This window comes from Malaclemys terrapin, chromosome 1 (assembly GCF_027887155.1).
Source record: "Malaclemys terrapin pileata isolate rMalTer1 chromosome 1, rMalTer1.hap1, whole genome shotgun sequence".
NCBI lineage: Eukaryota > Metazoa > Chordata > Testudines > Emydidae > Malaclemys > Malaclemys terrapin.
In genome coordinates this window covers 239,541,715-239,555,271 of record NC_071505.1, presented here as the reverse complement: position 1 = coordinate 239,555,271, position 13,557 = coordinate 239,541,715, and the positions used below count along the sequence as shown (strand labels likewise).

The window sequence follows — 13,557 nt, the reverse complement described above, 5'->3', positions numbered from 1 at the left end:
TTCACTGTTTCCTTTTTCTCAATGTTTAGGATTAGCAAAACGTGTTGGAGCACGGCTTCTGCTGGCCTCCACCTCTGAGGTGTATGGAGGTAAGACATGAGCATAGCTGGGGTATCTATGGTGTGACTGATCAAGGAATATTTACAACAACTTCTGTGGATGGTGTATGGCAGCATCAAGTATTTGCGTAGTTGTCATACTTGGACTTGTTAGCTTTCTTCTTAATATTTAAAATGTAGACAGTAATCTTCACTTTAAGGCCCCTTTGCACTGCCAGAGCGGAGTAAAGCAACCCAAGTGTAAATGAAAATCAGGCCCTAAATGCTGTGTGTAAGAGTTGACCTGTAAGAGAATGTTAGCATTCTTTGTAATAAAGGGGTCTTAGTGGAAGTTTCTACATCTTGAACTCTTAGACTCCAGAGACCATAGCGGGAATGCTTTGGAGGAAAACAGGCAGCATGTTTGACTCTTGTTCCCCGGACTGTTTGGCAACTGGATTATGATGATGATTAATCAGCAGCAATGGTGTATGTTCAGTGCTGAGGAAGCCACACGCCCAGCTCTATAAGAGCATATAAAGAAAAGGTCTGTCTCCGTTGGAAAATGACCTACTAACAACATCACTATCCGCAATGAGCCCCTGGCTGCTTCCTGCCTTCCCCTCTTTAAATCATGTCGAGAATTATTTAACTAGTGCAGATGCAGCAAAATGCTCTTTGGTAACATCAGGGACCATGATTGGCCTTGCTGGTGCTAGATAAACTTTTCTAAAAATTTCCCTGTGTTGTGAACACCAGTTCTACTCCGCTAGTACTAGCATTATTGGGAGCATTAGATGGGTTACCAGTTACTACAGGCATTTTCAGCTTTGAGCTGATCTAACTAACCCAGCAAGCAGCATGATGTTGCTAATAGCTGAGCACTCTAAAGACCTTTTCATTAAAAAGTTCCTAACTTCTCCCCTCTTCCTCTAGACGGAAAGAATGAGATGTGCTCTTTTTACTCCCCTCATGTTTACGTTTTGGATGGAATAACTTTAGGCAGGCAGGTGCACCACAGAGATCACAAGCAAGAACTCCACCAATGACAGGGCAGTCACTGCAAATGGCATGACTGTGTCTCACCTCACATTCCTGCCTCCCTATTTCTGTTATGCAAGTTTCAGTTCCTACACAGGGAAAGCACTGGGCCAAGAGACACTTCCTAACTGAACAGGAAACCATATTCTCTCTTCCGGAAGATGGAACATTGTTACAGGCAGACCAAGCATACCAGTTCTGGAGCAGCATCTCTCCCCAGCAATCTGATTGCTGCAGGGGAAAACTTAAAGAAACACAGATTGTCAGACTTTGTTATGTATACAATCCAATCAGGCAAAGGGATCTACCTTCTTCATATAGTAGGTTTAACTAAATGGAAAAAAATTATTGTTTTTGAATTCTTGGCAGGATAAACCCCTTGAAAATGTCCTTTAGCTGTTTCCACTTCCTACGGAGGTTCTCAAACTGTGCTCTGCAGGGTGCTTCCAGGTGACTGGCAGAGTTGCTTCTGTCAGAGTATTGAAGCATCTGCATGAATTAAAGCTGCACTGTAACTTGAACACAGACCTCCTTAGGGTTTCCACAGGCTTTTATGATCAACTAAAATATCTGATGTCTTTTCACTGTCACATGTTTCATTTGGCATTAATTTAACCATGATAGAAACTGATAACAGCTTAAAAATTAGAGTGGTAGCAAACATACAAAGGAACAGAACTAAAACTCAGTGGCCTAGAAAAAGTAGAGCAGTGGGACAGCAGGATAACAAAAGGAATTTGGTAATGTGTGCAAACTTTAAACTCAGGGAGGAGGAAAACACAGCACAGATAAAATGGGTGTTGTAATAAAACAATGGTAACATGTCTATTTTATCCTGCCCTAAATATAATTTTTCTTTATGGAATCAAGCTCTATTGTTGAAGCAGGGATGGTGTGGAACTGGGCTTGGACCTTGAGAAGGGAGGAGAGGAGAAAGTAATCCATGCTGTGGTCTCCATTTTAAAAGCAATGAAATGACTTAGGACCACAAGTTTCATTGACTTTCAGTGGGGCATTTTCTCATAAGTCACTTGGATACTTTTGAAAATCCTGTCTTAGTCTATAATATGCAAAGATTCATGAACCATTGTCTTTTGATGTGCTCTGTGAATTATGGCTGAGTATATTTGACATCAGTATCTGCCTTCAGGGAGGTTATGAAAAAAAATTAAATTTCCCATGAGAATTGGCCATAGAGGACAGTTTTAATCAGTTAGAACCTTAGTTTGGAACTATAAATGCAATGCAAAATTTCTTTTTATACAGTGTCCTTTATAAAAAGCATCAAAAAGTTATAGCAGGACAAAGGCAAAGCTGTATGTAGCTCCTGGCAGAGGAGGCATTCTAATTATAAGCCATTATTTGGTAGTGCCTTAACATTTTTTTAAAAAGGAAAGTTTGAAATCCAGGCCACAAATGGGGGGGGGGGGGGGAATTATGCTCCTATGAGCAGTGTCAGTGCAACTATTTATTTTCAGTATATGTGATGTCCCAGAACATGGTTTTCTTGAATGCTTACAGCAAATCTGGAACTGACCAGATTTCTTCCAAGAAGCTACGGTTCAGTCTCACTGTCTGCCAGCCAGCTCTAGAGAGGAATGATTAATACCATTTGCGCGCTAACTTTCAAATATTACTAACATTCATTTTTAAATTGAATAAATCTTGGCTGAAAAAATAGCCTCTCTGTGCCACTTGCTGTCCTCTGAGTATCAGGCTCAGGGAAGAACAAGGCATGCGCACCATTTTTGTTTGTGGGGCTGTTCCCCCACCTTCACCAAACCAGATTCTTTATGGCATGTCTAGATCTCCACCTCCTGATTATTTAAAATGAATGAATTGGATATTGGTCTGTAAAACTCTTAGGACCATTTATATTAGACAGTAGAAGCCTCGGGGTCTGTGCTGGTCTCTGCTCGAGCATGGCTCTTATGATCCAGAACAGTAGCGTCCAGAAAGCAGTAAGTCTTGGAGAGAACTAACTTTCAGTCTCTGCATACGTAAACAAGCATATTACCTATCCAAATGAAATTATTTCCACTTGCAGTCATGCTGTTCTATCGGGGTAATAAGAATCTGGAGAGAACTGGGCACAACTGATGATCATGTTGTGATCTATTTGTACTTGAAGATCAGAATAAGAATTGTGATCTGTAACATTCCAGTGTTGTTTCCTTGGTTATACCTCTTACTGCTGAGCAGTGCTAAGCATTCTGGGTTTTATGGGTAACTTTTCACAGGTCACCAAAGAAACTAGGGGAAGGCAATCTAAACTGTGTGTTTAATATTCAATATAAATAGTTATCCGTAAAAAAAGAAAAAGATGTTTCCAGAGCGGGGATACCTTTCATCCAGGCTGGAATACTAATCTAAGAGTTGTAAAAAGAGAATTTACCTCTGGGAATGCCAGCAAGAATCTGCTTTTATGATTGTTAATTCAAGAGATGAATGGTTGCTTACTAGGAAAGGTTGGAGGGGGGGGGGGGGCAACAAAATCTTCATGGAACTTATAAGTGGCATGGAGGAGATGCTAACACTGTATTAAATATTCACTGGTGGCGGTGATAGAATAGACAGCTGTCTATTCTATGTGACTCAGCTGAATGTTTTTAATGTTGTTTGTCCTGGCCTCCTCATATTTGTATTTCAGCATGTATTGAAGGTGATGGGAAGGCAGGTATGACTCTCCAGTAGCATCCAAGGGTTCTCTTTTCTCTTGTCACAGCTATTGCTCAGCAACTCTTAAGAATGCTGTCACCATCAACCAATCTATTTGCACCTGGCCTACACCTCCAGGCGTATCATACCAGTGGGTCACAGGGACACAGACAAGGCTGAAAGCGAGCCAGAGCAACGTGTTGTAACTTTTTTTGTAAGGGGTACAGAGGGAAATTTAAACTAACTTTAAATAAAGCACCTTGCCCTTTCTTACGCTCAGCTGCCTCTGTTTTGTCTACTCAGAATCATCTTGGCTGAAAAAGTAACTTCTCTGTGCCACTTGCTGGTCCCAGAGTATCAGGCTGAGAGAAGAACAAGGCACCCACATACCATTTTCGTTTGTGGGGCTGCCTCACACCTTCACCAAACCAGATTCTTTATGGCATGTCTAGACTTCCACCTCCTGCCTCCTTTTCCCCCCAGCTCTTTTTTTGAATGCCAAAATGCCTTAGCTCCTTTTGCAAACTAAATAGAAATTGCCAATGAACTCTAAATAACCTATAATCTCTATATTCAATTATCTTAGATCAGAATCTTGGTTTTGCATCTAGAGTTATTCCATCTTTGAGGTCCATTTCCAGACAAACATTCAACTCAGCCTGCCCTGAGTAATGGTTCTTATGAGGAGACACATCCATCGAGGAGTCTGCTTTGTTTAATACGCTCAATTTGGGGATTTTATAGATTCTCAGATTGTCCTTAATAGTTATCCTTTTGGGATTCTATTTGATGAATCTATTGGAGTGAAAGATGTTGGAGTTCAATATTTAAAAATTAGATAATTTGAAGAAAAATTGATTAACACTGTGCATACTAAAACAAGCTCTATCAAAAGAGCCGTATATAAAAGGAGTTACATTCCCTCTTCCTGTTACTAGAAAGAGAAAGTCATTCAAGTGTTGTTTCTCTCCCTAGATCCTGAGGTTCACCCTCAAAATGAAGATTACTGGGGCCACGTGAACCCCATAGGACCTAGGGCCTGCTACGATGAAGGAAAGAGAGTTGCGGAAACAATGTGCTATGCCTACATGAAGCAGGTATTTGACTGTCAAATTCAGTGGCCTTGCTCTACTTGCTGAGAACAAATGCAGAACAAAACTGGAATGAATAAATGTATATGTTAGGGGTGGAGGGAGGTAGAGGATGCCTTGAGTACGGGAATTCTTGCAATTGCAAAATCTGTTTTCTTTAACATGGAAGTTTTATTGCTCCCATCTTTTGTGATGTTTCAAGTGAGCAACGCTCTCCAAGAAAGTGCTTTGCCGATCAGGACCTTAATGATTATCTTGGAGCAGCTTGATGAACACACTGGAAATCTAAATCAACAAGTTACCCTAGTACTAGTTTGATATGGGCAACATATTTTAAATCCCTTTTGCGGGGGGGCCAACCTGAGCCTGAGAAGGAGCCAGAATTTACCAATGAACATTGCCAAAGAGCCACAGTAATACATCAGCAGCCCCCCATCTGCTACTGCCTCCAGCCCCTAGCACCTCCCGCCAACTGGCAGCCCCACAATCCGTGCCTCCCCCTCCCTCCCCACGCCTCCCATCCACTGCAATCAGCTGTTTTGCAGTGCTCAGGAGGCTCTGGTAGGGAGAGGGGAGGAGCGAGGGCATGGCAGGCTCGGGGGGAAGGGGTGGAGTGGTGGCAGGACCTGGGGCAGAGGAGGGGGTTGAGCAGTGAGCACCCCACAGCACATTGGAAAGTTAGCATCTGTAGCTCCAGCCTCGTAGTCAGCACCTATGCAAGGAGATGCATGTGGCTCTGGAGCCACAGGTTGGCCGCACATGCCCTTTTGGGAAAAGGCTTGAAAATATGCTACTATAAATATAGTCTCTCTGAAAGATTTGCATGGTTGACCATTTAACAATTCTTTCAAACAAATTAAATCAGTAACTTAGCACTAGAATAAAGATGAATTTTATGAGGTATTTGTAACATGATTTATTAGCTTTCCTTTTTATAAAGGAAAAAGATGATGGTTAAGGGTGTGCTTCTCTTCATTAATCAATATTAACTTTTATGTGCATGAATTTTTTTTTCTTTAGTTGTTCAAATAGTGTATAAAGCTATATAGTGCCCTTTAATTTGTAATGCATGGAGCTCTCTAATGTTTGGATTTTTGTTATTGTTTTGATTTTAGTTGTTTGGCATTTTTATATTAAGGTGGCAAAGGAAACCAATTTTAATGCATGATACAGAATATTTCAAACCCTTACAATAAGTAAATTCTAAACATTATTTTAAAACATATAGGCTGTGACTTAACATGGTAAAAACATTCATGCCGTTCTAACTTACCTCTGTGATCCAGTATCCTAGCACAGATGGTGTAGCATAACCCAGTCATGTTATGCATCAGAAAGAGAATAAAGGATCTTGTCTGCTTTGCTCTACAAGTTTATCTTGTAAGCTATAAAATGAAAATAGCAGTAGCAATTGAGGTGATGGGTGTGTTTTGTAATTATCTTCAGCACATCAGCCCTTTCCATGATGGCTTGTAAAAATGGGCTTTGATAACTATTATATCTACCTGGAACAGGTTTTATCCTGCTGTGAGTTCTTGCCCATATAACATGCTGAATCCTCTGCAATTACATGGTACATACAGTAATATACTTGTAGAACTGCAGTCCTGTGACTATGGCCCTACCAAATTCATGGCCATGAAAAACACGTCACAGGCCGTGAAATCTGGTCTCCCCCCCGTGAAATTATACAGATTTTACGGGGGGAGACCAGCGTTTCTCAAATTGGGGGTCCCGACCCAAAGGGAAGTTGCACAGAGGTCACAAGGTTATTTTAGGGGGGTTGTGGTATTGCCACCCTTTCTTCTGCGCTGCCTTCAGAGCTGGGCGACCAGAGAACGGCAGCTGTTAGCCAGGTGCCCATCTCTGAAGGCAGTGCCCCGCCAGCAGCAGCGCAGAAGTAAGGGTGGTGATACCATACCATGCCATCCTTACTTCTGCGCTGCTCCTGGCGGTGGCTCTGCCTTCAGTACCACAACCCCCACTACAATAACCTTGCAACCCCCTTCCCCCACACATACTATTCTTTTTGGCTCAGGACCCCTAATGTTACAACACTGTGAAATTTTAGATTTAAATAGCTGAAATCATGAAATTTACGATTTTTAAAATCCTATTACCATGAAATTGACCGAAATGGACCGTGAATTTGTTAGGGCTCTACTTATGACCCAATCTGCAAGCTATTACTGTTTATTAATATAATAGGACTATACATGGTAGTAATCAATATGTTTGGTAGTAAAGGTTTGCAGGACTCTGTCCTGTGTACACATGCATTAAATGAAAACTCATGATAAGCAATCTGTCTTTGGAGTAGCTATCTTAGATCCTTCCTGTAGCTTATTCCAGGTCAGTGAAGACTCAAGGAATACTGCCTAGCCTTGTCCCATGTTTTCATGCATTCTGAAGCCTAATTGGACTGGCTTCCTGAGGAGCAGTGTGGATGTTTGACTAGCACTGTAAAAACAGGTTTATTTTTTGCCGGTGTGGACAAGTTTGACTTTTTCCCCTTGAATAAAGGTATTTTGCCTTTAAGGATGCAGACTAGTAGAAGTGGCTAGCCTTGAGATGTCCCTCTTGTGCAGCAGGTACAAATATGAGATTTAATTTGTTACACCTTAGACTGTAATCTCTCCAGAGTGGTGTCAGCCTCACTTTCCAAAAAATTCTCCTTTATTTTTTCTCCGCTTTGATATTTCATTTTCCATCATCTGTGTATGGTGTTGAGCAAATTCTCATTGCTTATTGTAGATATCCATCTAAAGCTTTTGCATCCTTTTCTTTTGTTCCTTTAGTACAAAGGAACTAAACCTAAGATCATCCGACTATCTCATACCTTCCTTTGAATCTTTCTGCGGCTGTTCCTCTTCCTCCACCTAAAGTTTAAGCTACATGTTCTTATCCATAGGGCCCTTCACAGTTCTCTTCTCCCTACTTACCAAGGTCTGGTGTACGCTAGAAAATTAGGTCAGTTTAACTGTGTCAGTCAGAGATGTGAAAAATCCACACCCCAAGCACTGTAGTTAAGCTGAGCTAAATCCCCATGTAGACAGCGCTAGATTGTCAGAAGAATACTTTCATCAACCTAGCTACCACCTCTTGAGGAGAGTCCCTCCTGTCAGTATGCATCAGTGATCGACAGACTTAGGTTCATGAGTTGCAAGTGGCTCTTTGAGCCGTCTCCTGCAGCTCTTTGCAGCACATGATATTAAAATACGATGTGGTTTAATTCTTAACCAGTCAGGATGCTTTTATTATGTTAATAATTGTAGTTGATAAAATAATAATACTTGGTCATTTTGCTGTGAGAGAGAGAGAGAGAGAGTGTGTGTGTGTGTGTGTGTGTGTGTGTGTAAAAATAAAAATCTAAATATATCCCGTCATACTGTTTAAATATGAATATATATAGTACTATAATAAATGAAACAATGAATTCACACTACACTGGCACTTTTGGGTAATGTTGATTGCTAATTTGACTCCTGAACTACTGAGGTCTGAGTATCACTGATGTAGATAGTGTCACAGCTGCAGTGGTGCAGCTGTGCCACTGTAGTGTTTTAAGTGTAGACAAGTCCACACTCTTTATCACACCTCCCCCTCCACTCTATCAGTGATGGCAATGGTCTCAACCTTCTGTTTATGCTTCTTAAGCAAACATCTTGTGCTTAATGCATAGAACGGGTTCCCTGGCCTAATAGAAAGGCTACTAGTTTCTCCACCTAAAATCACTGAGTCGTCTCTGATGGGGGCATCTATAAGAAACCAGGCAATGTTTAATGATTGTGCGGTTGGAGAAAGTCTGTAACTATAAAATTAAAAGAAAGCTAATACTATGATGCAGTAGTAGCTGCTCCCTAGCTAAGGTTCTGTTAGTGTAGTTTTAGCAGGAGCTTTAAACCTTTGTTTAGTAGTAATTTCATTGAAATAGCAAAAATCAATATGTAGAATATAAATTTTGAGCATTATTTGAATTTTTGTGGTGGTTTAATGAAAAGTGGATTGATGCAATTTCTGACCGTATTCTCTTTGCTTCTTTTGGCCATTTTCCCACTGGATTGTCTCACTTTTCTTTCTATTCCTTTTGCAAGAATTGTAAAACACTCTGGGAACATTGATGCTGGTCATGTGTTGATCGCTCAAGTATTAATTAAGCATCAGTGTTTCTTTCTAGATCATTTTATAATTTCTTAGTAACAATGGAAAATATTGAACCCTTAAACCCATCAGATTTCCATTTGATGACAAATCTGGCGCAGTGTGAGAGCTATTACTCACTTCTGGGGCAACAAGAGAGATTACCAAATACCTCTGGAGACCAGGAGAAAGATGGTTAGCTAGGAAAGAGGAGGCACAGTCTTAAGTGACCTTAGCAGTTCAAAGGCAGAATAACTCTCCAAATGCATGGACTGTATAACAGTCAGATGTGTCAGTCTGTTGATATAAAAGCATATGAAGTCAGTATTAAGGTTTTGTCTTAGAGTGCCAGTTTGGTGAAGTTGGAGTACATACTGGTTTTGGGTGTCTGTTGGAGCTAGAAGTGAAAGCCTTATGGAGGCACAGATGAAAAGCGTTATATAATAGTTAAGTATTGTAATGGAGTTTGTTATTGATAGCATTATAGGCAATGTGAAGGTGGAAAGAATGCACAGGCTTTTTCCCTTTCTTTAGCTTCCATGTTTCGTTTGTTTCCATATTTTTAAGGTTTTGGCTTGATGGGTCTGACCTTCACAGATCAGCTGTCACTAAATATCATTTTTGTTTTTAATACATATTCAAGTGTTAGTTTAATTCTCCCTATCCTTCATATAGTGTTTTAAACTGTAAACTTTGGGACATATACTGTCTTTCTCTGTTTGCACAAAGGAGTCTTGGTTGCCATTTTGGCCCCTGGGAGTTAATGCAACATTAATATTAAATACCAATTCAGTGATTTGTTTCTGGGTAACAGATGGTGGCAGCTAACACTTACCTTCTGGTAGCCCTTTCTGTAAAAAGGCACTCTTATATGCACTGATTTTTCCCTGCCTTATCACTGCCCCAGCATCCTCACTTTAAAATGCCATTTGATATTGCACAAAAGCAAGAATTTGGTAACTGAGTATGTGAGCACATGAGATCTCGCATGATAATATGTTCTCAGAGGAAAAACAGATGCTATTCTGTACACATGGTTTCTTTACTGTTGCACCTTACTCACTGGAAGTTTTTTCTGAGCGTTTTATATGGTTTAGGATTGTGTGAAGGCAACTTTTGTTTTAGAGCATGTTAGATAAAGTTCACAATGTGATAGAATGAGCTCTCAGCCCTGCAATGACTGTGCCTACTGCTGTGATTATTATTCTTGCACAGAGGTGATTCACTTTTGTAGTAATTTTTAAATGTTTTCCGCTCTTTTTGTAATGGGTCAGGAGAAACACGTATTGGTTAAACTCAAAAATATAAACAGACATGCTGCTGGTGTGTTACAAATGTTTAACTGCTCTGGAGTACCTGCAGATATTCAAACCATGCAGAGTCAAACTCTTAAGCACAGTTACGTGCAGATAGGTATGTCTTAGTGTTTAAAATCATATGTTTAAATATGCCATTCTAACAAAAACTGCACTTTTGTAATGTGTCCAATCAGTTTTTTAATGTCTGTTCACAACTACTTACAGCAGTAATCTGAGGCTCTAATTTATGAGGTTCGGTGACATCTGCACTTCCCAGAATCTCAGCAAGCATGTTTTTTATCCACTACTCAGGGCAGGAGGAAAATATCCATTCTGGCTTTTTTCCGCTACATGTACACTAGAATGCATTGTTCACTTCCTGGTTTTGTTTGGAAATTGCCACTCGGCCTGCGCTCAAGTCTCTTGAATTATGATGGGAACTGTGAGGTTGTGTAGGACTCCCCACAATTATAGGAAGCGAGGTGTGGGCAGTCATGCCTAATGGTAAGTCAGGCACTGGAGCCAAAGTCCAGAATCAAGCCAGGGCTTAGAGATAGGGTCAGGTGCCAAGCCAAAGGTCAGAGCTGGAGGCAGAGTCACAAGTCAAGCCAGGGGTCCAAGCCAGAATCAGCATCAGGGATAGGTCATAGGAGCAGGAACTTGGAGCGAAGCAGGAACTGGGAACGGACGGGTGTCTGGGATAAGGAAGGTAGGAATCAGGCCATATAGGCAGGGTCTGTAGTAGCAGCTAGCTCGGGATTCACCTAGCTGCTTGGATCAACTTTCTGTGCCTCTTTCTGATTTAAGTACTGGGTCCCAGCCAATCAGTGGGGCTGGATGTCTCCCCCAATCGGAGCTTCATGTAGGGTGACCAGACAGCAAGTGAGAAAAATCGGGAACGGGGGGGAGTAATAGGAGCCTATATAAGAAAAAGACCCAAAAATCGGGACTGTCCCTATAAAATCAGGACACCGGGTCACCCTAGCTTCATGGGTGGGGCCCTTTGTGAGCTAGAGCTTTGCTAGGCCCCTTCTTCTCTGGTTTGGATGAGCTGCTGTGTGACAGCCACAGCCTGAGCACTGCCTATAGGCCTGGGTTCAAGCCCTGCCATCTCTCACACTAATATGATTATGCAGATCCCAGCTATACCAGTTTAAGTTGAAAACTGTTCCGAATTTGTTTTCCATTTCCCCACATAATGTGAATCAAATATTTTCTTCTGTACTGTTGTGAAACTATACAAAATCATTGTTTTATTAATGTAAACTAGGTTAAATACTTAGTTTTGCACTTTCCTTGACTCAGTTTGAAAGATGTAGTGTGGTTAGAGTCTGATTTCTTCTTTTTACAATTAAAAAATAAACTCTACTGCTTGGTGGCCTGAAGTCTTGTTTCAGACCTTGTGAATTTCTAGATCATTAATCTTCCTTATTAAACCCACGTTTTCATGCCAATTAAATTGTCCTTTCTACTTGTGATTCTGTTTAATTGGCGGAGCAGTATTACTTGTCGGTGCCAGATTAAAACTCTATGTAGTTTCACAAGTGCAGTGCTAATAAGTAATCATCCAGTCTTACCTTATTTTATGTGAAGTGATAGCTTCCAAATTGCCTCAGGATACCTCCATTCTCTAATTAGAAATCACAATTTCTGTATTCCTAACTTCCCTACAAATATATTGGAAGAGATTGGATGTAATGATTATCATATCAAGATATTTAGTATTACAGAATTGTTTGTCATCCTTCAATATATCTAGAAGGTTTGTATCTAGCCCCAGAGAATAATTACTTATTGCTTAAGTTTTATCAGACCTACTCACTGGGCAAAAACTAAATAGTGGGTGGAAGGATAGAGACAACTAAATGGAAAAGATGAGGTTTACAAAATAAAGATTAAAGAGCATGGGTTTCAAATAGATAAGCAAATACATGTTGAATAAATATATTGTGAACACAGCTTTTTTTGTAATGCGCTTCCTGTTTTGTTTTTATGCACTGCACTTGTTTCTGTAATCCTTGTTTGTTAATGCACAAATTGAGTTGGTTTCAGTATTCATAAGCAGCCTAGAGATAAAATTTAAGGAGAATGAAAATAGTTGATTAAATTGCTAATAGAACTACATTGTAATTAGTAACACTAAGTATAATTACTCAGTAATTATCAAAATTAGGGCTTGTCTACACTGGCACTTTACGGTGCTGCAACTTTCTCACTCGGGTGTGAAAAAACACACCTCTGAGCACAGTAAGTTTCAGCACTGTAAAATTACACTTTAATTCTTCTCTGGAATCCTAATATATTGTGGATTATGCATCATGTCAAAAGGAAGTACTAACAAATACTGAAAACTGCCAAAGTTATGTGAAGGATCACATTTAATTCATATTAGCAATGAAAATTAGTTTAATTTCCAAGGGCGAGCGAGGTGGGTCACAGGCCAAGTGGGATGGCTGTGCTACAGCAGACATGCCCTCTCCTTAGAGCAGGCAGTTAGCCATCCTAATTATTGATCCTGATACAGGAGGGAAGGTGGTGATGCATTGACTCAGATCAAAAGTTTTTCTGAAAGCCTTTGTACGGCTCTGCCATACTCAACACTGGACCTTAAGGTGCCCAATTAACTCCAGGGTGCCCAGCTGGCTCAGTTGGTAGTGCATGAGACTCTTAATCTCAGGGTTGTGAGTAAGAGCCCAATGTTGGGCGCATTACTGTCTATCCACTGGAGCCACTTACCAAGAGTTGTGGTGCATTCTTCATCACGGGCAATTTTTAAATCAAGATTGGATGTTTCTCTAACAAATGTGCTCTAAATCAAACAGGAATTAATTCAGGGAAGTCCTACATCTGGCCAGTGATATGGAGGAAATCAGACTAGAAGATCAGCGTGGTCCCGTAACAAGGTTCACTCAGCACTCTGGTGCCTCCTGCTGGCTGTCCTGGGAAATTAGCTCTGCGTGGTCATGCACCCCCTTCGGGTGGTGCCTTGCTGCCGTCTCTCCTGCTCTAGAACCCATTCTAGGTCTTTCCAAGGACCGCAGCGTCCTCTTCAGTGACACAGCCCTTCCAGGGGACCTGCAGTCCTCTGTCCAGCCATTCCCCTTAGTGGTTACTGCAGCGAATTGTCTGGCCACTTCCTCGTAGTCCCAGCATTCTCTTTGTCCTTGCCTTGGGAGCTCAGCCTGCAAATCCCAGCAGCCAGCCAGGAGCTGTTTCTCGCTCCCCTGGTTCCTGCTCGCAGCACTGCTCTGTCCAGGGGGCTGGCAGTTCTCTCAGCCCTCCAGAGACAGT

General features: G+C 41.1%; 1 protein-coding gene across 1 annotated transcript in view; it reads left to right on the top strand.

Moving 5' to 3' along the window:
- UXS1 (UDP-glucuronate decarboxylase 1) overlaps positions 1–13,557 on the top strand; it is a 98,034-nt gene that overhangs the window by 55,892 nt on the left and 28,585 nt on the right. The window contains exons 8-9 of the mRNA XM_054010455.1: positions 30–89; positions 4,713–4,834. Of these exons, the coding sequence (XP_053866430.1) occupies positions 30–89; positions 4,713–4,834 (182 nt within the window). The remainder of the gene's footprint in view (positions 1–29; positions 90–4,712; positions 4,835–13,557) is intronic.